The 24551-nt window shown below is 47.7% G+C and overlaps 1 protein-coding gene across 1 annotated transcript; it reads right to left on the bottom strand.

Annotated features, from left to right (window-relative positions):
• Positions 1-868: 868 nt before the first annotated feature.
• On the bottom strand, positions 869-5884 carry LOC130258574 (protocadherin alpha-2-like). The gene has a single exon (XM_056502056.1). It carries the CDS (start codon positions 5851-5853, stop codon positions 2977-2979), a length of 2877 nt encoding a protein of 958 aa, XP_056358031.1. The 5' UTR covers positions 5854-5884; the 3' UTR covers positions 869-2976.
• Between the last annotated feature and the right edge of the window lie 18667 nt (positions 5885-24551).

Genomic DNA, 24551 nt, shown 5'->3' with positions numbered 1-24551 from the left:
TTTTTTACAACCCCTTTTCTAACCCTCCTCCCTTTCTGTGTACAGCGATACCATCTGAGACATATCAGTAAACTCATGCGTCCTTCCATCCTTCCCTACTCTTTCTTTTTCTTCTCTCCTTTTGGTCCTTTCTGTGCACATCGCACCATATGGCAGAGAAGAGCTCTCCTACATAAGAACAGAATCCAAGAAAATCGAGGCCCCAGACACTTGTGCATGTGTGGCTACTACAAAGAGCCCAAATCCTCCCAGAATACTGAAAAAGCAACCACAGCTTCCAAGTACTGTTCCTATATGCCAATGAAGAGCTGTCCTTCTGCCTCATCTTCTACTTGTACAATAAATGTTAAGCTCTTGCTTTCTCTTTTGGGAAGGCATGTACTGTCACGGCAATACCTGAAGAACCTCGGTATCCAGGGGCAGGAGTCCCCACCAAAAGCCTCGGCTCCATCAGCATGAACAGCCGGACACGAAGCCAGACTGAAGCCATGAAGGTAAAGCCACAGCATTTTCACTGAGAACATCCCCTTGACTCCAAACACAGCAACTCCACGAAATGGATTGTGCTCCTTCCTCCATCCCTGCTGGCTGTCACACACTCAGGGTGTGCCTGGAATCAGCAGGAAAAGAACAAGTGCAGACGGTGGTGCTGCGCTCATCCAAGAGTCAATATTTAATCAATCCAAACTGAAAAGGAGTAAAAGTATATCTATCCCTCAGATTCATCCACTTTATGAGTGAGTGACTTACCTATAGCGTCATTGATTTGATCTTCAGAAAATGAAATCTTTTGAGAACACAAGTATTGATTTTACATTATGTTTTCGGTTAGCATGATCCGTTTTTCTGGGCAAGCGGGGCAGAAACAAATGTTTCTGCTTTTCCCGCAGAAACTGGAGAGTTCACAGTGTGACTTACGCACTTCTATCACACGACGAGCAAGGAAGTACTCTTGAAAGTTAAGGGCATTCTCTCAAAGTGTAACTTAGCTCAGTAGAGCACAGTAGACATCCTCCACACTGGTGGGAAATGGCCCAAATACCTGACACATGACAGCTGCCAACATTCAGCAGTCTGCATCTTATCCACTCTTACCAACACCATGCACATGTGAGAGAAATAAAACAAAACACAAGGATGGGCAGGGTTGGAGAAAGGAAAGAATCCCTGAACATCCCACTCTTGCCCCATCTTCCCCATTCCAAGGAACGAGATAACCAAGGAGAGTTTCAGAGGTGGTTCAGTGGAATCATCCACATTTCGAAAAGCTTCTCTTTGTGCAACACTCCAAATCAACAGCAAGCAATTGAACACAAGCATGGCAGATATGTTCAAACAGCAATACCATGAAGAACAACAGCACCGTAAGATATGCAGAACTTCTCGAGGGCCTGACAGAATCCTGGACAAGCAGCATTGTGCACTGGAACCTTCCCAGAGGTTTTCTACAGAAATCCTGCATCTCGTGCCATGGGAAATGGCATCTCCACATCTAAGGAAATGTTCTCGACTTTTTGCCCAATGATGCAGACCATATTCTACCCAGGATCTCCATTCCCATTACTCAAGACTGTCTTCTACTTATGGTCACTCTCCCTGCATTGATTCATTTCCGGATGCTACTCAGTGCCACTTGCAGGACCACTGCCAGAATACTCAGACACTGTTCCACCTTAACATCAAGCTCCAGATGTAATCCCCACTGTGAGCATGACCCAGGCCATTGCATATCCTCATCTTGCTCCATGATCAGCACTAGGAGTATACAAAGGCCTGCACAGCCACCCACTCTGTAACAAACATACTTCCCAGATTTTTGGACTCCACCCAGAATGTTCCTGCCTTTTCAGCACCCTCATATGGAAACACAACCGAGTTGTACATGGAGTTGTAGATTCAAATTTATTGAGATACTGTGATTAGAGCTGTGAGCTCTGATCCCAGTCCACATGGATTTATTATACAAGAGAACCACAACAAATGCCTATACTCACCAGCGACAGTGATATCAAATGGGTGGGAGAATTTCCACCACAGAACATGAGGGCTGTGCTGCTGTGCAGGTTTTCACGTGCATGTACACACATCTCAACACCATGACAAGAAGACAACATCCCATCGCTAATGTGGCCACTGTTACAGATTAAAACTAGGAAAAGTTACCTGAGGCTGTTGAGTCCCAGGGGCAGGAGATGGCATTTAGCAGCTTTTAATCACCTACAGTTGGATTCGGGCTTTCTGGCCTGTCCTGAACTTCCAGTAGGCTTTTGAAACAATGTGGCACTACATGGAAATTTTGCAGTAATATCAAACAGGCCAGTGTTTTTCAAGCTACTTCTCAGGTCAGCAATAAAAATTCTGAAACAGGGTAACATATGCAGCAGAAAAAGAAATTGCCCCTTTGTAACACTTAGCTCGAGGCTTACTCCTCTGCCTGAAACCTTATGCTACTAAACCAAGTAAGAAGATACATCAAGAAATGAACATAGCAAAAGTCCCCACTACCTTCCCCACTTCTTTAACGACTGTGCTGAAGAAAGCAAAAAAGGAACTTTGACCTTAAAGTTCTAGCTGTCATCTAGCATCAAATCCCTTGCAGATGGAATATAAGTAAGATTTCGAAAATCCAGATTAATACTTACAAACTCAGCAGACAGAAAGGGAAATAAAGTGGAACATAGTGCCTGCGGGACAATAACCACATCAGCCTCAGTGTTCATGCACCGCTTTAAACAAACTCGTGTGGAAACGCTGCACACCAGAAAGCAAAATCATTGTCTGCATAACCGACACCACTGGCCATCTCTCACAGCAATGGGAAATGATTCCATTCAAAGGGAGAACCACACACCCAGACCAGCAAACCTCAAATACACAAGGTCCCAACCCAGTAGGCCACAGTACATTTATATCCCACCCACGGCAGATGCAAAGGTGCTGTTGATATCCTTAAGCACCCGTCGAGCACTTATCACTCTAAGGCCATGTGAACAGACCTGGGATTGACACAGAGGCTGAACACCTGGAGGGACAGAAGGGTTGAATAGGGGTGAGAGACGAGAGTAAGGCAGTGGCACTGACCGTGTCGAGGAGAGCGGAGGGCTCCGGCTGCGTGTCCTTGGGCGCGGGGCCGGGCGGCGGCGGAGGGAAGTTGGGGCTGAAAACCATGAGGTCGCTCTTGGGCGCGCCGTCCGCCACGCACAGGCTGCGGCTGTGGCGCTGCGAGTAGGACCAGCTGCCCACTTCGCTGGCGCACACGAGCGTCGTGGGCCCGGGCGCCGAGAGCACGGCCGCCCGCGGCGCCCAGCGCGACGCCCCGTAGAGCACCAGCGCCAGCAGGAAGAGGCTGGACACGGCGCAGATGGCCACCACCAGCCACACGTTGGTGGCCGCGCTGGCCGCAGCGGCGCCGAGCTCCACGGCCGCCGCCGACCGCGAGCCTGACGCCGCCGCCGCCGCCGCCGCCGCCGCCGCCGAGGATCCCGCGGCCGCGGCCAGCGCCGCCTCGGCGGGCTCGAGCAGCGAGACGCTGAGCGTGGCCGTGGCCGAGCGCGCCGGCTCGCCGTGGTCGCGCACGACGATGAGCAGCCTGTGGCGAGGGCCGTCCGCCTCGTCGAGCGGGCGCGCCGTGCTCACCTCGCCGCTGTAGAGCCCCACGCGGAACGGGCCCTTGCCGCGCGGCTCCCACAGCTCGTAGCGCAGCCACGCGTTGTAGCCCGAGTCGGCGTCCACGGCGCGGATCTTGGCCAGCACCTGGCCCGCCGGCGCCCCCCACGCCGCCCACGCCCACAGCGTGCCCGAGCCCGAGCCCGGCCCCGACAACGCCCCCGCCTCCGCCGCCGCCGCCGCCGCTGTCTCGGCCGCCACGGCGCCCGCCTCCGCCGCCGAGCCCGCGGGCGGCAGCAGCGCCGGCGCGTTGTCGTTCTCGTCCAGCACGAAGAGCTGCACCGTGGCGTTGCCGCAGAGCGGCGGCTCCCCCGCGTCCACCGCGCGCACCTCGAACTGCAGCACCTGCAGCTGCTCGTAGTCCAAGGGCTGCAGCGCCCACAGGCGCCCGCTCTCCGCGTCCAGCGCCACGTAGCTCGACGCCGCCCGCCAGCCGCTCCAAGGCGCGGCCCCGCCGCCGCCCGCGCCGCCCTCCCACAGCGAGTAGCTGACGCGCCCGTTGCCCGCCTCGTCCGGGTCCCGCGCCCACAGCCGCGCCAGCTCCGCGCCCGCCGCGTTGTTCTCCCGCGCCAGCACCGTGTACACGGCCTGCGCGAACGCGGGCGCGTTGTCGTTCACGTCCGACACCGGCAGCCGCAGCCCGCGGCTGGCGCGCAGCGCCGGCGCCCCGCCGTCCTCCGCACGCACCTCCACCTCGTACTCCGACACCCGCTCCCGGTCCAGCGCCTCGCGCAGCACCAGCGAGTACGAGCCCGCGAACGTCGCCTCCAGCCCGAACGGCAGCGCCGGCCACACCCAGCAGCGCACGCGCCCGTTCGCCCCCGAGTCTCGGTCCGACACGCTCAGCAGGGCCACCACCGTCCCCACCGACGCGTCCTCCGACACCGGCACCGACAGCGACGTCACCCGCACCTCCGGCGCGTTGTCGTTCACGTCCAGCACTTCCAACATCACTCGGCAGTGACCCGACAGCGGTGGTGTGCCTTGATCTTTCGCCTCAATACGAAAATCAAATACACCGACTTCCTCGAAGTCCAGAGCTGATGTGAGATGTATCTCCCCTGTCTTCGGATTGACGGAAATCACATCTCGTCCACTCGGCGGAATGAAGCTGATCGCGGTAAAGGTCATTTCGCTATTACTTCCTTCATCTGCATCAGTGGCATTCACCCGCGCTACAAGCGTCCCCACGGCAGCGCTCTCCGGCAGCTGCACTTTGTACAGCGACTGGTTGAACTGGGGCGCGTTGTCGTTCGCATCCAGCACCGAGATCACCAGCTCCATCGTGCCTGTCAGAGACGGGCGGCCCCCGTCAGTCGCTGTCAGCACCAACCGATGCACGGGAATCGCCTCGCGGTCCAGAGATTTTGTTAAAACAAGATCGGGAACAAGATTTCCATCATCTGATTTTTGTAAATCTACAGAAAAGTGTTCGCTGGGGCTGAGTGTGTAGGAGAGCTGCGCGTTCGCTCCGATATCCGCATCCGACGCGCCCTCCAGCGGGAAACGAGACCCCGGCAGGGTGGTGAATTCCGCGATGCTGAGGTTTTTTCGGGCGGCGGGGAAGACGGGGGCATTGTCGTTGATGTCGGTGACCTCGAGCTGCACATGGAAGACGCGCAGCGGCCGCTCCAGCAGCACCTCCAGGCGCAGCGCGCACGGCGCGCTCTTGCCGCACAGCTCCTCGCGGTCGAGCCGCGAGCTCACCAGCAGCGCGCCGCTCGCCCCGCTCACCTCCACGCTCGCCCGCCGGCCCTGCGCCACCAGCCGCAGCCGCCGCGCCTCCGCCTCGCCCGCCTCCAGGCCCAGGTCCTGCGCCAGACGGCCCACCACCGTGCCGGCCTTGGCTTCCTCCGGCACCGAGTAGCGCACCTGCCCGCCCGCCAGCGCCCAGGCCGCCTGCAGCACCAGCAGCCGCAGCAGCGCGGCACAGCAGCGCTCCTCCATCCCTGCCGCCGCCGCTCTCGCCTCTGCCGCTCTGCCTGTGCCTGCCGGCCCCGGCCCGGGCCCCGCACGGCTCCCCGCCGCCGCCCGGAGCTCAGCAGCGGCTCTGCTGCCCGGCCCGCGCCGCCCCCCCGCGCTCACAGCCGGGCTCTCCGCCGCACCGGGGCGGAGCCGCCCACACGCCGTTCCTGAGCCTGCAGCGACACCGTGCGCTGCTCCGCCGCCTCGCACGCTCCGCCACATCGCCTCTGCCTCCGCTCCTGTATGGCCATGTCCTCTTCTTTTTCTCTTCCAACCGCGCTAGTCTTTCCTTGTATTCTTCCGTCTGTTTATTTTTTTTTTTTTCCCGTGTTCTTTATGTAATCGGGTAACTCGACAGAAGCCTCCGGATCCAGACAGCAGTAAAAAAAACCTGGATCCTTCACCTCGACATATGTGACATTAGTGTTGGAACACAGAATATTCTAATCGAGGCAGAGGCTCTTGAAAACCAGCTTCAACCAGCGATTAGAGGTAACCTCATTGCGTACCACTTTCCTCTTTTTTCCCCCCTCCAGTTTCTCATCTTCCATTCTTAATTACCTCTTTCATAGCATCTTTTCTTTCTCTTCTCTCACTCCTTTATGTCCTTATTTCTTGCTCTCCTCTGCTTCTCTCTACTGTGAGAGAATCTGTGCCATACAAGTAAACTCACACTTCCTTTCTGGAATCCTTCCTGGAATCATTTATTCTCTTCACTGTCCTAACGCACACACTCTCCTCTCGTCTTCTCTCTTTGCTTCTTTTTTTTCTCGTTTTATCAATGTATTGTTCCACATGATTACATCACTCTCCCCATGAAGCAGAAACACGCCAGGGGAAGAGTTCCCGTTCCTCTCTGCTGTCGAATCTCATATCTCCACTCAAGGAACAAACTTCCTCCTCACTTCAAGCCAATGCCAGGCTGCCAGAGCGCTCTTTCACCTCACCTTCTGCAAGGAAACCACACTCTTCAGGACCCATCCTCTTCAGGGAGAGAATTCACAGCCCTCTGAAACACTGGCCAAATCATTAGGTACTTGGACATTTGTGCAAACAGACTTCACTAAGCACAAACAACCCAGGGCAATCTTTTCTTCAGGGATTCAACCCCACCATGGCCCAGCACCTGAATCCTTCCTAAACGCTGAAAAAATACGGAACAATCATAGCTCCAAACACTCTTCATATACCTCGAAGAAGAACTATTCTTCAGGCATTATTTGCCGCCTGCATGATGAATGGAAATTTCTGCCTTCATATTCCAGGCAGGCCAGCACAGTCAGAAACACACAGCGAGAATGTCCAGCCCCAGGGCCATTAATCCCATTGGAATGCATCTGTGTAGCCTGATCCACAAGGTCAAGGGAAGAAAGTAATTTTATCTGTGTTGTTTGCTCTGGGAACACACCCCTGACTCCCAGCATATCCACTCTGAGAAATGTTTTAGGTTTCCTCCTGCATCTGTGCTTCTGTTATTTGCTTGTACTGTGTCTGGACAAAGAAGACAGAAATGAGAGGAGGCAGTGGTGCTCTGCTGATCCAGTAAAGGAATCCTAGAACTTCTCAAACAGGAAGGCTTGAATCCATAAGGATGATCGAGTCCAATTCCAAATCCAGGCACATTTGGTCAATCCAAAATGAAGAATCCATGACCAAAGACAAGTATATAATGGCACAACTGTCTTTCAGACTCATCTTTAGGTAACAGAAACTTACCTCAAGCATCCCTGGCTCCTTCTTCAGAAAATATTTACTTTCATAGGAGGGAATTGTTTCTGAAGCATATTTTGTTTTAATGTAATCAGAGATTTCTGGAGAAGATGAATGGGGGAAAATGACCCACGTTCTGCAGAAGCCTCTAAATCACTGAACAGAGCACAATGCTTCTTCATGCACTTTTATTACATGTGAGGTAGGAGAGACCCTGTAGTCTGCATTTCATCCACTGTTACCAACACATTGCCAATGCAAAAGAAGAAAAAATTTTAAAAGGTGGTTTTTGCTAAAAGGAGAGAAAAAAACTAGAAGATCGCATTCCACTATATCAAAATGCCAGGTCTGGAAACTTCTTGATTCTTGTCAGAATTTTTCCACTCCCCATCAAGACAAGAGCAGAGATGTAAACAAACAGAGCTTCCCAAAAGGTTCGGCAAACAAGACTGATACTTGGAAAAGCTGCTGTTTGACCAACATTTATTTTTTAAAGCAAGTGCTCTGAATTTTGTATGGTAGATGACCTCATATCGTGTAGGAAGAGCAAGGAGAATATCAAGGACACACAGGACTTCAGAAGGAACTGAGAGGATCCCAGGCAAACAGCCTCAAGGGACAGGTGTCTTGACAAGGTTTTCCAGTGGAATCCTCTATCCCAAGCTCCGGGAAATGAATCTCCAGCTGAGTAGCTTGAGCTTTCTTCCGCAATGACAGCGCTTATGCTACGCAGCATCTCCATTTCCTCAGAAAAGAAACTTCTCCACTCAAAGTCACCACCGTGCCGGCCTTGGCTTCCTCCGGCACCGAGTAGCGCACCTGCCCGCCCGCCAGCGCCCAGGCCGCCTGCAGCACCAGCAGCCGCAGCAGCGCGGCACAGCAGCGCTCCTCCATCCCTGCCGCCGCCGCTCTCGCCTCTGCCGCTCTGCCTGTGCCTGCCGGCCCCGGCCCGGGCCCCGCACGGCTCCCCGCCGCCGCCCGGAGCTCAGCAGCGGCTCTGCTGCCCGGCCCGCGCCGCCCCCCCGCGCTCACAGCCGGGCTCTCCGCCGCACCGGGGCGGAGCCGCCCACACGCCGTTCCTGAGCCTGCAGCGACACCGTGCGCTGCTCCGCCGCCCTGCACTGCTCGCAATAGCGGCCGCGCTGCTGCCCCGCGGTGAGCATCTCTTCCAGGCGTGTCTTTCTACCCTGCTTGTCTTTTTTTTTTTTTTTTTTTTTTTTTTTTTTTTTTTATGCTATGTCATCTTCTTTTTCTTTGCTCCCCTCCCTTAGTCCTCCTGGTAACTCGCAAGTCGCTTCCGGCGCCGAATTGTAGAGAAAACAATTCGGATCCTCCACCACTTCATCGGTAGCATCAGCGGCACTCCGCAGAGTATTCTAACCGAGGCGGAGGTTGCTGCGAACCAGCTCCGCCCGGTGGTTTGACGTAAGGTCAGTGAACACTTCTCGTCTCCTTTGCTGTTCCTTTCTTCTTTCTTGTTGCCATCTTCCATCTTTAGTTACTTCCTTGTGTCATTCCTTTACAGCATTTTCTGTTTGCTTTTCTTTCTCTTCTCTCACTAGTTTTATGCCCCCCGTTCTTATCCTCCTCCCTGTCTGTGTACAGCAATACCATCTGAGACCTGCCAGTAAACTCATCTGTCCTTCTATCCTTCTCTGTTCTTTCTCTTTCCTCTTCTCCTTTTCCTCCTCTCTGTGCACATAGCATCATATGGCAGAGATGAGCTCTCCTACATAAGAACAGAATCCACAGCAACTGAGACCCCAAACCATTGTGCATGCGTGGCTGCTACAAAGAGCCCAAGTCTCTCACAGTCTCCTTCTGGATGAAATGTGCACCACACAGCCCAATGCACACAATGGGTTGAGTGAACAACGGATTGATGGGTCAGGCTCAAAGAATCAGACTGAATGGAGAATTATCTCCTCATGGGCAGTCAGTACTGACGTTACCTGCAGTTCAATTACTGGCTTGTTCTCTTCAATATTCTTACCAAACCCGGGCATGGGAATCGGCTGAAACTAAGTTTGTTGACTACATTAAGAAAAACCAGGTTTCCCTCAAGGGTAGACAGGCCTTACAGTGAGATTGTCAGAAATCAGACTACTGGGCAACCACTGATGCTATGAAATTCAACAAGTACAAATGGCAGATTTGGCATCTGGGATGATGTAATCCTGGATGTACATCCAGAGCAGGAGGCTTGGGGCACTGTTCACCTCTCAAGGAATTCTGTTATTATATTTGACAATTTTTACTGTAAATAAATGCCTTCTAAAATCAAATTGGTACTGGGAAACCCGGAGATCATCCACTAAAATATGTGAACTTTCTAAGACAAGGTGCAAAGAAAGCAGAGACGGGCTGTTTTCGGTGGTCAGTGGTGAAAGGACACACAGGCACACACAAACAGTTTATTCTGTCAAACATCAGGAAGACAGAAACCAGTTTTTACTGTGAAGGTGAATGAGAACTGACACAGTTGCCCCAGAGGCGTTGTGGGGTCTTCCTCCTCAGAGATATTCAAAAGCCACCTGGGCATTATGCTGTGCAACTCTAGGTGTCTTGATTTTGATTTTGTATCGTTCCTGAATGGGCTAATTTCACCAAATTCCTCTTTCTTTGGTGGGGATTCCAAACTTCTGCCTAAATAAACTCTGTAAGTTAAAACTATTCCGTGAAATTTCCCAGGGATTTCCTAGTTCCTGCAATGCATCTGTCAAGCTCTTAAACTGAGCTGCAAGAGCTATGTCTTGTCTTCAGTTCATCTAAGGATTCGACATTTTAAATTGCTGCAATGAAATTTAAGTAAGTTTTGTTATCGTAATTCTTGCACTACCTCCTAAGCTCATGAATTTCACTTCTCGGGGAGTGGAAAATAGAGATGAAAAAGTTTTATGAGCAAGCTCTTAGCTTGGGATGTAAATAATTGATTGAGTAGCATGAAAATTGAAGTAATTTCCATTATGTATGAATCATTGGTTCTTCAACAGACATTCTAATTTAATGCATGTATGTCTTAAATATGACTATATATAGAGAATTTAAATTAAAACATTTTGCCAAGAGGGTCACTCAGCTGGTATTTCTTAAGGGACAATAGATGAAGCAATGAAAAAGCAACATGTTAGATGATACACTGCCTTTGAAATGTCCATAAATTATCCGCATTTTGAGTGTTCTCTCTCCCAGCTGTTCTTCAAATATGAAGCACCAGTTAAAATTACACTGAATAAATAATCCAATGTTTCTGAAGGGATTTTCATTCCTTCCAGTTTCTTACACGTTTCTGTGCTAACACAAATTAAGACATATAGCATGGAAGAGATGTTCCACACAATTTTCATTTTGTCAGGTTTTTTTCTCTTTCTGAAGTCTCCTCACTTGTAGATATTTATCATAAAGGTGTTGTGCAGGATGTGCCACTTCTCCCTGATGTCATCTGGATCTGAATATTCTGTAATTCTCAAAATTTACACTTCCAGAATAAACCACAACTTTTTTGGGACGTTGTTTAAACACTCAGGAAAGTAATCTTGTTTTCACAGTTTATTACTGTGAAATCATATAAGCTAATAATTATTTGCCTACTCTCTACAAAATGAGAGTTTATTCCAGAAATGCTCAAAACAGTAAAGTCAAGTTAAAGTTCAGAAAATACTTGCTATTTACAGTAAGGTATATATTACTTCTTCAAGAGATTTTGTGCACTGTTTTTCCCTGAAGTACAGTCAAGTAGAGTACATTTCTCCATAAGAATTTATTTTCTAGGGTGGAATTTCCTGTCAGAAGTAGAAAGACAGGCATGGCCCTTTGTCAGCAATGGTGCTATAAACAGCAGTCACCTAAGCCATGACAGTCTGGATGCCTGACTCCCTACCCAGAATTAGACTAAGCAAAGGTTTTGTATGCTGCTGGCAAACAACATTTTATAGTTGGATTCAATGGCCTTTTCCAACTTTGAATGTGTCTGAATGATGCTAAGACTTGATGAGACTGTAGCCAGTGGCTCAGTATGTATGGATGAGTACATACATTAATTTTCCAATTTCTCTGGGTTTTTTTATTTTTTTTTAATTTTGTTTCTTTAACAATCTTTGAGAAGTCTTGGATTTGTTTGAAGGCAAAATAAGATTAAGAACAGGCTTGGATTTTTTTAAATATAGATCCAGTCAAGAACTGAATAGAGATTAAAGTTTTTCAGCTCTGTGGATTTTAAATACTGTAGTACAAACAAGAGTGAGTAGATGGCAGACAGAAACTCACAGAAATGTGAAAGACACTTCAACATATAGAATATGCATTTGCACAGAGAGGGCATTCAAAAGGCATTCCAAGTGTCAGAAAACTTGGGCACTGTTGGTAAGAAGTTAGAGGCTTAAGTTTCCATTCAGTCAAAGAGATACTACCAGCTGTTAATTCAGAGCACTTAAAATAGGCATGTAGGGGAGACTTCAAGACCCAGACCAGTCCTATATCAAAAATTATTTTCATCAACACAGAAATAGTCCACAACCAGCATTCTAAGTGATAGTACAGTATCTGAGAAGAGCAACAGCAACAGAGACATATAGATTGCTGACTTGATCATATAGTTTTTCCACCTTGCAAATAAATCACCACATGCACATAAGGAAGAAAAAACATACCAGTTTTTATTTTGTGTTAATAATACCTTATCATATTCAACCACCATCATCATTTTTCCCTCTGAGGTTATTTGTTAAGTGAAGAACTATATTATCAGAAAACCAGCAGAATTAGTTTCCAGGAAAGTGAAGGACTAAGTAGGGGTTCTTAGAGAGCAACAGCAAAGCTGAATTCACTTTTGAAACACTTAGGTTACTAAGGCAGAAAATTACACCCTTTTGATCACTTTTTATACCTTAACCATAACAAAACAGAATCGAACACCATACAATCGGCTTCCACTGTTAAAAATAAGAAAATCAGGGAAAATCATGGGAGAAAAATCCTGCTCTTGTGGGGAAAAATTGTAAAAGGGAAGAAAATAATGTAATTAGGTAAAGGATGTTGAAAATTATGTGGAAATGGCAGACATTGCCAAATTGCCATGATTCTGAAAAATATGAACCATTGATCCAAATACTGATGGGGAAGGATTATTATTCTTTTTCCCTCATGCCTAGCATTGAGAGGTGAATAAGGATGTGAAGTAACTAGCTGGATAATGAAAGGAGCAGGACAAAACATCAGTCTGTGCAAAACACTGTTTTCATATTGATGCTAGAACCAATATTAACCTGTAGGCATAACTCATACAAAATACTCTAACAGGACACCAAGGTCACAAAGTAACACTCTGATAGCAAGTCTGTCTTCACATCTGACGTTTTTTAGCCGGGAAAACCATAACTTACAGATATTTAATTTTAATTCTCTCTCCATAAGTGTCAGGTACTATATGGCCTCTCTGAGGGCTGCTGCATTATTTACTTCCTACTGTGCTCAGGAGAGTGTTAGGGAAGAGGCAATACAGATAACACTACAATAGCCTAAGACTAAGCTTCAGAAAGATCATGTTTCAGGGGAATGTTTTTGCCAAAAAGGAATTTAATGGGGTGACAGATTGCAAAGGACAATCTCCAGCCTTCCTGGCCAAGAATACAGAAAAAATTCACTCAGTGACCAAAGAATTGTTTCAACCAAGAACAAAAAAAGGTATAAAATCACAAAATCTACAGAACTTTTTGGAAGGGCATGAAATCTCATACAATTTGCATTGCCACTGCCATTTCAAAAGGCATGATTTCCCTGCATTTTGACACAGACCACCAGCCATTCACAGACACAATGGACACTCTGCACCATCTCCAAGAAGTGAAGTATGTAGTACAAGATTGACAGTTCTCTCCCCAGTTCGAAGCTCATTCCCAGATGCCATCATCTACCACTACATGGACAACATTCTAGTTTGTGCTTCAGAAAAGTCTTACTTGGACAAAGCAGTGAAAACAACCATTGAAACCATCGAAAAAGCAGGATTTGAAATCCATGAAGACAAAGTACAGTACACCAGCCCCTGGAATTACCTTGGACTCCAAATTTATGAAAGAACCATTGTACCCCAGCAGCTTTCCATCTGAGACAACCCAAAAACCCTAAGAGACCTACACAGTTTGTGCGGATCCATCAACTGGATACGCCTCCTTCTGGGAATCACAACAAAAGACCTCACCCCACCCTGTTCAACCTTCTCCATGGCAAAGAAGACCTCAACTCCCCATGCACCATCACACCAGAAGCCCAAAGTGCCATTGTCAAAGTCCAAGAAGCCCTCTCCTCACGCCAAGCTCATAGATTTGAACCTGATCTGTCCTTTCAGTTTGTCATCCTGGGAAAAGCCCCTCACTTTCATGGACTGATTTTCCAATGGAACTCTCAACTCACAGACCCTGTGCTGATCCTTGAATGGGTCTTCACAAGCAATCAACCCACAAAGACAATTACCACATTTCAAGAAATTATGGCACACCTGATAAAAAAGGCCAGAGGTCTCCTCCGCTCCCTTGCAGGGTGTGAGTTCACATGCATTTACCTGCTACTGACCACTGGAGATCTGGAGCATTTGCTCCAGACCAACGACAGTCTCCAGTTTGCTCTAGATAGCTGTACTGGCCAAATTTCCATTCATTTACCCAAGCACAAGCTTTTCAATAAAGATACAGTTTTTCATTTAGTCCCAAAATTAGTCCAAAGTAGGACTCCCCTCAAAGCTCTAACGATTTTTACTGACGGCTCAGGATCTTCTCACAAGTCAGTCATGACTTGGAAAGACCCCAAACCCCAAAATTTGGAATCAGATGTTCAAATAGTGGAGGGATCTCCATAAATTGCAGAGCTAGCAGCTGTTGTTAGAGCCTTTGAGAAATTCAAAAACAAACCCTTTAATCTGGTCACAGATTCAGCATGTGTAGCCAAGATAGCTATGAGGGCAGAACACTCTTTTTTAAAATGTGTTTCCAACCCAAAGTTACACCAATTGATCTCTAGTTTGACACATTCAATTTCTCATAGAAAGCAGCCCTACCACATTGTCCATGTAAGATCGCACACAGATCTCCCAGGTTTCATCACAGAAGGAAACAGAAGAGCAGATGCCCTGACCATGTCTATGGAAACTGCAAATGTACCTCACATCTTTGCTCAGGCAAAGCTGTCACATGCATTTTTTCATCAAAATGTGCCCGCTCTCATGCGAATGTTTAAACTCTCAAAAGAACAATTGAAAGCCATCGTGGCAATGTGCCCAAGCTGTCAAAATTACCAAATACCCTCCATGGAAACAGGAGTCAATCCCAGAGGACTGAACAGCTGCCAATTGTGGCAAATTGACGTGACCCACTTCCCATCTTTTGGGAAGTCCAGATACGTGCATATGTCAGTTGACACGTTTTCTGGAGCAGACTTTGCATCAGCTCATGCAGGAGAGAAAGCCACTCATGCTATCAAGCATTTTCTCCTAGCTTTTGCCACTCTGGGAGTCCCAAAAAGGGTCAAAACTGACAATGGATCCATTTACAAATGTCGAGATTTGAAAAAGTTTCTCAGTGAATGGGGAATTGGACACATCACTGGCATTGCTTCAAACCCCACAGGACAATCCATTGTAGAGAGACCTCATCAAACCCTCAAAAGAGTCCTCAACCAGCAACAAAGAAATACAGAAATCTTATCTCCAGTTGAAAGACTCTGCAAAGCTCTCTACATCATCAGTTTTCTAAATTGTACAGCATCAGAACCTGATGCCCCAATTCTCCTTCACTTCGCAAACTCAACCCAAGCCAAGCTCACTGAGAAACCACCAGTGCTGGTGAAAGACCCAGAAACACACCAAATTTCTGGGCCCTTTCAATTGATCACCTGGGGAAGAGAATATGCTTGTGTATCTTTGCCATCTGGTTCCCAGGAAAAACATAAAACTGTATCTGGGCACTGCAAAACCCACCCCCTCAAGCACCAGCAAAAATTCTCCTAAGTCCAACACAAAACCAAACCAGCTCTGCTTGGAGACGCAGGCATCACAAAGCACCCACATACCAAAGAAAAGATCGTCCTGTCACACGACAGCAGACGAAACAGAAAACCAAGCAGCACTTAGCTGCCTCAGTTAAGTTTTAGGCTAAACTTAGTTTGCTTATAAATTAGTTTTTAGTTCAAATGATATAAACCCCCGCTGAAAAAAAACAAACAAACCAACAAACAAAACAAACCCTTTTTGTCCTCTTCTATTACCCTTGTTAAAACCCTTAACCCTATATCAAATCCCCTACTTTTAGTGTTAAAAAGGGGGAGAGGAAAGGAAAGGAGAAAACCCTATTTCTCCCCTCCCCAAGATAACAAATTTTGCTTGTCTTCCCTATCAGAAGCCTCATCCTTGTCCAAAGATGAAAATTATCTCCATTAGTGCTGCCCTCACTGCAACCTGGATGTCCTTCACCATGTCACATGCCTTCGGCTGGATAAGCCCACAACCCAACCACAATGTTTGGGTGACTTTAGCAAAGACATTAAACCAAGATAACTTGTGCTTATCCCTGGGCAGCATTGACAACCCACTTTCCACATGTTTGGTGGGAATTCCATTTGCAGCAGATGACTGGCCTGTTTACAACTCAGAACTCCTCACCACAGGTAAGAGAGCCAACCCAGTGGACTCTTGGGACAATTGGACAAAAATTTTGCCAAATGCTCTTGAGGAACCCCAAGAATTAAATTTTCTGGGGTCCTCCAAGGCAACATTCTATATCAAGTTTTACTTTAAACGCCAAAGACAAAGTCTCCATGAATTGGATTTGTACAAAAACACATACAGAAAAGACATATCATCCATAAATAAAGCATACAACTATCCAAATTGGTGTAAATTCACAGCTCCCATAATTTCTGAGTCCTCTCTCCACCCCAAGATACTGCCCAGGGGAATGTTTCTCACCTGTGGTGATCGAGTTTGGGCTGGGATCCTGTTGGGGGTTGAGTGTTTTTCTACTACTATGTCAATTTAAAGAATTTTTCCCATTATCATGCCAATGGAGCTGGCTGGGTTATACCCAGGACCTTTGACGACTTTAGACAAAAGGGGTAGGTGGGAGCTGGGCTTCAGGAGGGGCTACTTGTGTTTCCGGCGAGCTCGGAGGAGGAACCCCCGTCTGCAGCCACGCAGCTGAATGCAGGAGAGCCAGACCCTCTGCAATCACCTGGCCTGCATCTGCCCCGTTCCAGCCTCCTACCTCTGAGAACACAGCTAATCACCTGCACACAAATGGTGAGCGAGGAGCTGCCCTCTCCAGCCTGCACCCACCTGAGACTGCCCCCTCCCATCTCCGCTCCCGCCTGCTCTCGGCAGCTGCCGGGATTTGCCCATCTGGAGCACCAGGACCGAGCGCAGAGAGAGCGTGCCTGCAGCTAAAGAAAGGACTGGAACCAAGTTACCTGTTCTGTTTTGTTGGTAATTTTAACAACTGCTGTTGTTTCTGCTTGTACAGTTAGATATATTAGGAAAAGAGCTGTTATTCCTACCCCCTTATCTCTGCCTCAGAGTCCTTGATTCAAATAATTATAATACTTGGGGTGAGTGGAATTAAAGTCTCTATTTCAAAGGAAAACTTCTGCCTTTATCGGCAGACAGCTGTCCTTAAAACCAGGACAGATCCCCTCTCGCCTCCAGGGGGGACCTTATAGCCTTGGCAAGATTTCTACCCTCACCCTCAACATTACCTTGTTACATAACTGGAAAAAAGAAAGCAAATCAAAATGCAAAAAGAGATCCTATACAGAATTTGATGAGAATTGTGACACCAAATTGTACATTTGGAACAAACCCAAAAGAATTGCTGCCTCCCTGTTTTTACCATGGGTAGCAGCAGCAAAAGCCCTTGGCAAAATTAATCATTTGGGGTACTGGCTTAGGAAGCAGGCCAAGGCTACATCTGCTGCTCTGAGTAACCTTTTGAAGGATGAAGAAACCATAAGACGTGTCCCTGCAAAATTGAGCAGCAATCGATTTCCTGCTGCTCTCCCACGGACACGGCTGCAAAGACTTTGAAGGAATGTGCTGCTTCAACCTCTCTTCCCGTTCCACATCCATCCATGAAAACATCCAGAAGCTGAAAAACCTCGTGAAGGACTTGAAAACTGAAACCACCCCTGACTGGGTCAACAATCTCTTCAGTCAATGGGGACTGATGGGATGGGCTTCATCTTTAGTTAAGGGAATTTTGTGGATTTTCATTGCCATTGTGTTAGCTATGTTTTCATGTCTTGTTCAATGTTTCAGAAAAACTGTTAAGGACGCTCTTTTTGTAAATAATGAGAGAGGAATTGTAGATGATACAACGGTGCCTGAAAAAGGCCCTTGGGATTTTGTGCCCTGAGACAATGGAACCTTTCATGAGGGATGCCCCCCCTCCCTGCCAAAACCCCTGTTATCATTTAGGATTTCTATTGGTTTTTAACTTTACTAGATGATTGGTCTTTTTCTTACCTAGAATCTTAAAGTAATCGGATAGTTTCTCAACTCATAATTTTAATCGTTAGAATTTCAATCCCTTTGAAAGCTAGAAAGACCCCTTGCTATGCTGTGTAACCGGATTTTGCTAGTGGAACCCCTTTGAAGAAATAAACTACCTTCAGGACCTCTACAGCAAGTCCCGGAGATTCTGTCTCTTGCTAGCTTGTAGCTGGTACTTTGCCTCGGGAGCTCTCGGAGCTATCCAGTCTCCTATAGCAGCCGGGAGCTAGAACCACCCTAGCTCCAGCAGCTACACCCCACCTTGATTCAACAGATGGTGATAGAATATACATTTCTGGTCAAATCCTGTTTTGCAACCCAAGACACACATAGTGCCCAGGGAGAGCTGCTGGGAAACATTTTACATCTCCTGGAGGGCTTGGAGGACAGGGGCACACGGAGTCTCTGTAGCAGATCACTGCTGTTAGGAAAATGTTAGGAAAATGCCAGAGGTTTATGTCCAAAAGGAGACAGAGGAGCCCTGTAACTTGATTAGAATAAAGGGAGAGGCCATGGGGCATTTCCCATGAGGTCTCTCAAATGGGTGGGTGATGTAGCCCCCTTTTTATCCTAAGTTCTCCTCTGTATCACCCTCTTCCTTTTGCCATTGGCTGAGGTAATCGGAAGGTATAAACTCCCTGAATCACCCTCTCTATGTCCCACTATAATATGCTGTGTTGGTTTCACATGCTTGGGGGAAGGGGCTCTCCCGCCTCTGGGAGCTTCCCCAGTGAGCTGCTGCCACCAGTCAGAGAGCTGATTTGGTGATGGACAGCTCGGGAAACCAATGAAAAGTTACTTCGCTTTCACAAATCACAGTGGATCAGCTTTGCTCTCTGTCTTTCGGCTTCCGGTCTCCGGGGGTGGTGGTCCCCAACCGGGGGGCTGCGGCCCGGCTCTGGGCTCGGCCTGGAGTCCGGCCCGGTGCCCCAGCTTTGCGGGGGGCCCAGCTCGGCACCCCGGCTCTGCTGGGGGCCCGACTTGGGACCCCGGCCCGGCTTGGTGGGGGGCCCGGCCTGGCCGCATGGTCCCGGCCCTCCCTCCCGGACCGCATGGCCCCGCGCGGCCCAGAGCTCCCCTCTCCATGTGGCATGGCCAAGCAGGGGGGATCGGGGAGCCAGCAAAGGCTCTCCCTTCCCCCTTCCCTCCTCGTTCTGAGAGAAGAGGCCTCCAGCTGCCCATGCTGTTTCTTCACGATCTGGATACAATTGTAACTTCTTCATGCCTGGATAAGATCCTCGATTTTTCTAAGCTCTCCTGAATGGGAAGAAATAAAGCCTGGAGACTTCAGAAGTCAGCGCAATGAAGATAAAGTTCCTGGTGGGAAGAGATTGAAAAGATGCAAACTGATAAGTAGCTGAAAACCTTTTTGTGGGCTAAGGGGATTGTGACTTCACTAAAATTCCTTTAAACTGTGAAATATACTTGGGGAGGTTTTGGGTGCTTGAGAAGAAGAACCTTATTTTTGCCTTGGAGAAATATAGCTCTCTGTTCTGGGACTGAAATGTGAACAGAGACATTTAATAGAGAAAAAGATGACTGTTTTACCTCGGGGAATGAAGCTCTCTCTGTCCTGGGACTGGAATAAAGACAGAGACATTTGATAGTGAAGGAGATGAAGAGAATCTTGGTTTTTTTCAGCAGCCTGCCTTCAAAAGTACTACCCCATGTGTGTAACATAACCCATTGCACAGCTCTGGAAGGACTGTGACAGAATGGGAGGAAAATCATAATCTGCAATATTTTTCCCGGGCGGATGTGGATTGTGAAGGTGAAGATGCCCCCTAAGCCATAACCAAAAAGGGACTTTTCTCTCTTAAGTAAACTGAACTGATTATTTGAATGTATCACTGACTGAAGTGCTCTCTGTATGTTTGTTGGTAAGAGATGTTGAATGAAGGGGAGGAGGAAACAATCTAGGGATCTTATTCTAAATATTTTTTTGTGTTATTAATAAATTTCTTCTTGTACCTTTCTAAGTTTTAAGCCTGCCTTGTCTCTACTCCTGGGTCCCGTCTCTAAAAGAAATTAAATATATTAAGGTTAGCAAACCCAAGTCACATCGTGACATATGCTCCCTCCCGCTTTGTTATATGAAAGAGTGAAAAAGAAACTCTTCCTAATTCGACTAAGTCTAGATTCTCTTGCTCTAGGTTCCAAAAATTAAGATGCCTTGGCTAAGCAACAGTCTGTGTTGATTAGTAACAGTTTCTAGAACTAAGAGTTTCTTCTGCTCTTTCACTATAGCTAAGTTCTTTTTTGTAAAGGAACATTGTCTCTTTGTAGAGACACATTGATCTTATTCCTTTCAATTCCTCCTTTTAAAATTTTCTCCATATTTCTTTACAGATTTTAATTATGATTGGTTTAAGTTTTTCTTCCTGGGTCTTCCTTTGTTTTGTAACTAATTTCCATGACATCATTTTCAGTCCTTTTGAAGCAATATCTGCAGGGGTAAGCGTGGCTACTACCTGCATCCCGTTGAGCATCTGCTGAAAGAGTTGCACTCAGTAAGGTGTCATGCATAGCAAAAAGATTAAAGTTGCTATAGCACATAAGAGGAGAAATAGTATTCGTTAAACCCTAGATTGCCAGGTAACCATGGAAATGTGTCCCATTCCCATCCTTTCCATGTTTGTGCTGGTATTTGAGCTAACTTTACTTCTTTTGTTATTTGTTTGACTGTGAGGGTGAGCAGCTGGACTGTGAGCCCCACAGAGAGGGCACTGAGAGAAGAAGGGATTTGGCTACAGAGAGAGGATGCCTGATGAGGATGTAAGCAGGTAGCTATTGGGCAGAAACCTGGGTGGTGTCCTGAAACAACAGGCGGTAACCAAATCATAGCCAATCAGGTTTGAACACGGGGTCCTGTGAACAGCCTGTGAAGAGCTGTGCACGCCATTACAGCTGTCTGTTGCATGAACTTTGATGTCATGTTGTCTCTTCATCTCCCATGACCGCGACATTTGACCACTTTTCTGTTGCCATGTCCTTGAAAACAGCAGTTTGAGTCATTAATTTTTCCACAACCTTCTCCTTCTTCTGCTAACTGCTAATTCTTGTGGAGGAGCAATTGGCCAAAGGCCACATAGAAGAGAAAACAAGCCCTTGGAACTCCCCAGTCTTTGTAATAAAGAAGCTGGGGAAAGATAAGTAGCAAGTTTTCCATGACCTCTGGGAAATAAACAAAGTGTTTGAGGACATGGGGTCACTCCAACCTAGGATGTCTTCCCCAATGATGCTCCTCCAAAATTGGCAATTGGCTGTCCTGGACATAAAGGACTGTTTTTTCCTAATTCCCCTACACCCAGAAGACGCTCCACGGTTTGGCTTTTCAGTTCCTACTATCAATAGAGAAACCCCAGTGAAGCACTACCACTGGAGAGTACTACAGCAGGGCATGAAGTGCAGTCCTTCTGTCTGCCAGTGGTATGTGGCCTCATTGCTGTCCCCTGTGCTCTCCCAAAAAAGGGAGGCTGTCATCCTCCACTACATGGATGACATGCTTTTGTGCGCCCCTGATTATTCGATACTCCAACACACACTTGACCTAGTGGCCAAAGTTTTAATCTCCTGGATTTCAATTGCAGGAGGACAAAGTCAAAAGGATGCCACCTTGGAAATACCTGGGCTTGGAGATCACTGCACAGACCATTGCGCTACAGAAATTGGAAATTGATAGTGATCCCAAAACCCTAGCAGATCTCCATTCCTTGTGTGGGTCTTTGAACTGGGTCAGGCCCTGGCTAGCCTCACCAGTGAGGACCTAGATCCCCTCCTCAATTTATTGAAGGGGGAGAGAGAGCTGGTTTCTCCCAGGGAACTGACACCAGAGGCAAAAGCCACAATCAAAAAAGCACAGAAAGCTTTGGCCAAGAGGCAGGCTCATAGTTACCAACCCGAACTTCCTTTCAAATTCATTGTCCTGGGGAAACAGCCACACTTGCATGGTTTGATATTCCAATGGATCAAAGAGCAGAAAGATTCGCTCTTAATCATAAAGTGGGTCTTCCTCTCCCACCAATGATCCAAGATCATCACGCAGCCACAGGATTTGATGGTTCAGCTGATTCGGAAAGCCAGGATGAGGCTGTGTGAGCTGGCTAGTTGTGACTTTGTGTGTATTCACCTCCTGTTCAAACTTTCTGATGAGGGAAGGAACTCTCCCGAAAGGTCAACCAAGGAGATGTTTGAGAACCTGCTCCAGAGAAAGGCAAACCTCCTGTTATCTCTGGACAGCTACAGTGGAGAGGAGCCATAGGCCACTCAAAGCTCTCACAGTGTTCACGGATACGTCTGGGGCATCCCACAAGTTAGTGATGACTTGGAGAAATCCCCAGACTCAGCAGTGGGAAGCTGATGTTCAGTTTGTGGAGGGGTTGCCCCAGGTAGCTGAACTGGCCACAGTCGTGAGAGCCTTTGAGAAATTCTCAGAGCCAATTAACTTGGTAATTGACTCATCCTGTGTTGCTGGGTTAGTGTCCAGGGGGGAGCAGGCAGTTCACAAAGACATTGAGAATGAGCATATCTTCAGGTTGCCCTCAAAACTAATTTATTTATTTTCACATTGAGAGCATCCTTTCTATGTGATGCACGTAAGGCCTCATACCAATTTGCCAGGTGAAATCACAGAGGGGAATGGTAAAGCAGACTCCCTTGCTGCCCCAGCTGAAAGGGCACACCTCCCAGACATCTTCCAACAGGTGAAGCTGAGCCCCCAGGAATACTACCAGGATGTGCCAGGTCTGATCTGTCAGTTCCACCTAACACGGAGTCAGGCTGGAACCATTGTGGCTACCTGTCCCAGTTGTGAGCTCCAGGCCATGCCATCACTGGGTATGGGGGTTAATCCCCAAGGCCTTGGGATCTGTGAAGGGTGGCAGACAGACATCACACACATTCCCAGTTTTGGTCAGCTCAAATATTTACATGCAATCATTGACATATTCGGGTGCAGTTTATGCCTCTGCCATTCAGGAGAAAAGGCTGTGCATGCCAAACAATGCCTAGTGCAAGCCTTTTCAGTGTTGGGGATACCTAGGGAAATTAAGACTGAGAATGGCCCAGTGTACACATCCAAGGAATTCCTAGAGTTTGTCCAGCAGTGGAAAGTGGAACATAAAACTGGCATCCCCACTCTCCCCACAGGCCAAGCTGTGATTGAATGTGCCCATTGGATGCTCAGGCAGGTCTTGGTGAGACAGAGCAGTTCAACAGTGTGAATGTCACCACAATAAAAGCTCTGCAAAGCCACGTTTATGATTAATTTTCTAAACTGTTTATTTGAGAATATGAGTCCTCCGGTGGTACGCCACTTTAACAGCAGTGATCAGTTAAAGTTGTCCCTGACTCCACCAGTTTTAATTAAGGACCCAGAAACTTGGGGAGACCAAGGGCCCTTAAGAACTCGTTGCCTGGGGGCGTGGCTATGCGTGCGTCAGACCCTCGATGGATACCACAAAAGTGGGTAAAATCTTTTGTCCCCAAATATAAAGCTCCAGCAGAAGGGGATGAGAAGAAAGAAGCCATTGCTTCAAAGAAAAGATGCCACCAGAAAGAGGAGAGAAAACCTTCCTAAGATCTGGTTACTTTCTGGCAGATTCACTGAACTTTTAATATGCTTTAAAAATGTTTGTTTTTCTTTATAGAGAAAAATCCCACCTCCCACTCAACCTCGTAATGATCCCCTTCCAAGTTGTCATCCTGTTCACGCTGAGCAGCCTGACAGCTGCATGGATCATCCCTCAGCCAAGCCAAAACATATGAGTGACCCTGCCACAGACACTTCAACAGGAAAATATATGCCTGTCCACTGCAGCAGCAAAAGACCCTATGTCCACCTGCCTGGTAGGGATCCCATTGCAGGCTGGAGAATATCCAGCCAGCTTTGACACACCTATGCCTAACCCAGGTCCTGAGTCACACAGCAGCCAACCACACCAAAGCTATAATGATTGAGAACCCTGTAGAGGAGTGGCTGACAATTTTGCCCAAAGCAGCTCAGGAACCCCAAGAATTAGAGTTATTGGGCTCCTCCCTGACACCATACTGTATTCACTTTACCTTCAGCCCACTATCTAGCATCAAAGCCTTTCATAACATACTGCAATATCAGGAGGAGTTCACTGCCAAAAGATGGTGTAATATTCTGAGCCATGTTGCAGCAGACAATCCATACCATACTAGTCCCAAAAGCCTCCCTAGAGGTCTGTTCTTAATCTGTGGAGATCAGGCATTGGCAGGGATCCCTTCTCGGCTATTAGGAGGTCCATGTACATTCTGGCAGTTGTGCCTGTTGGCAGCCAACCAAACCTTAATAGGAGAATGGACTCATAAAAACAATTTGGCCAACAAAAGTCAAAAGAGAAGTGCTGACAATTTGGACCCAAACTGTGAGTCCAAAGTTTTTCATTAGGCCAAGTCAAAAAGAATTGCTGTGTCCCTGTTCCTTCCATGGGTAGCAGCAGCCAAAGCTATGGGTGAATTGGGCCACCCAGAGTGCTGGGTGGTCAAACAGGCAAACTTAACATCCACCGCCATCAGCTCCCTCCTAGAAGACGAGGAAATTACCAGGCAGGCCACACTCTAAAATTGTGCAGCCATAGACTTCCTCCTGCTGCTGCATGGACATGAGTGCCAGGAATTTGAAGGACTTTGTTGCATGAACCTAAGCTCCAAA

This window comes from Oenanthe melanoleuca, chromosome 13 (assembly GCF_029582105.1).
Source record: "Oenanthe melanoleuca isolate GR-GAL-2019-014 chromosome 13, OMel1.0, whole genome shotgun sequence".
Taxonomy (NCBI): domain Eukaryota; kingdom Metazoa; phylum Chordata; class Aves; order Passeriformes; family Muscicapidae; genus Oenanthe; species Oenanthe melanoleuca.
The sequence above is the reverse complement of the archived record's forward strand: the minus strand, read 5'-3'. Positions and strand labels throughout refer to the sequence as shown.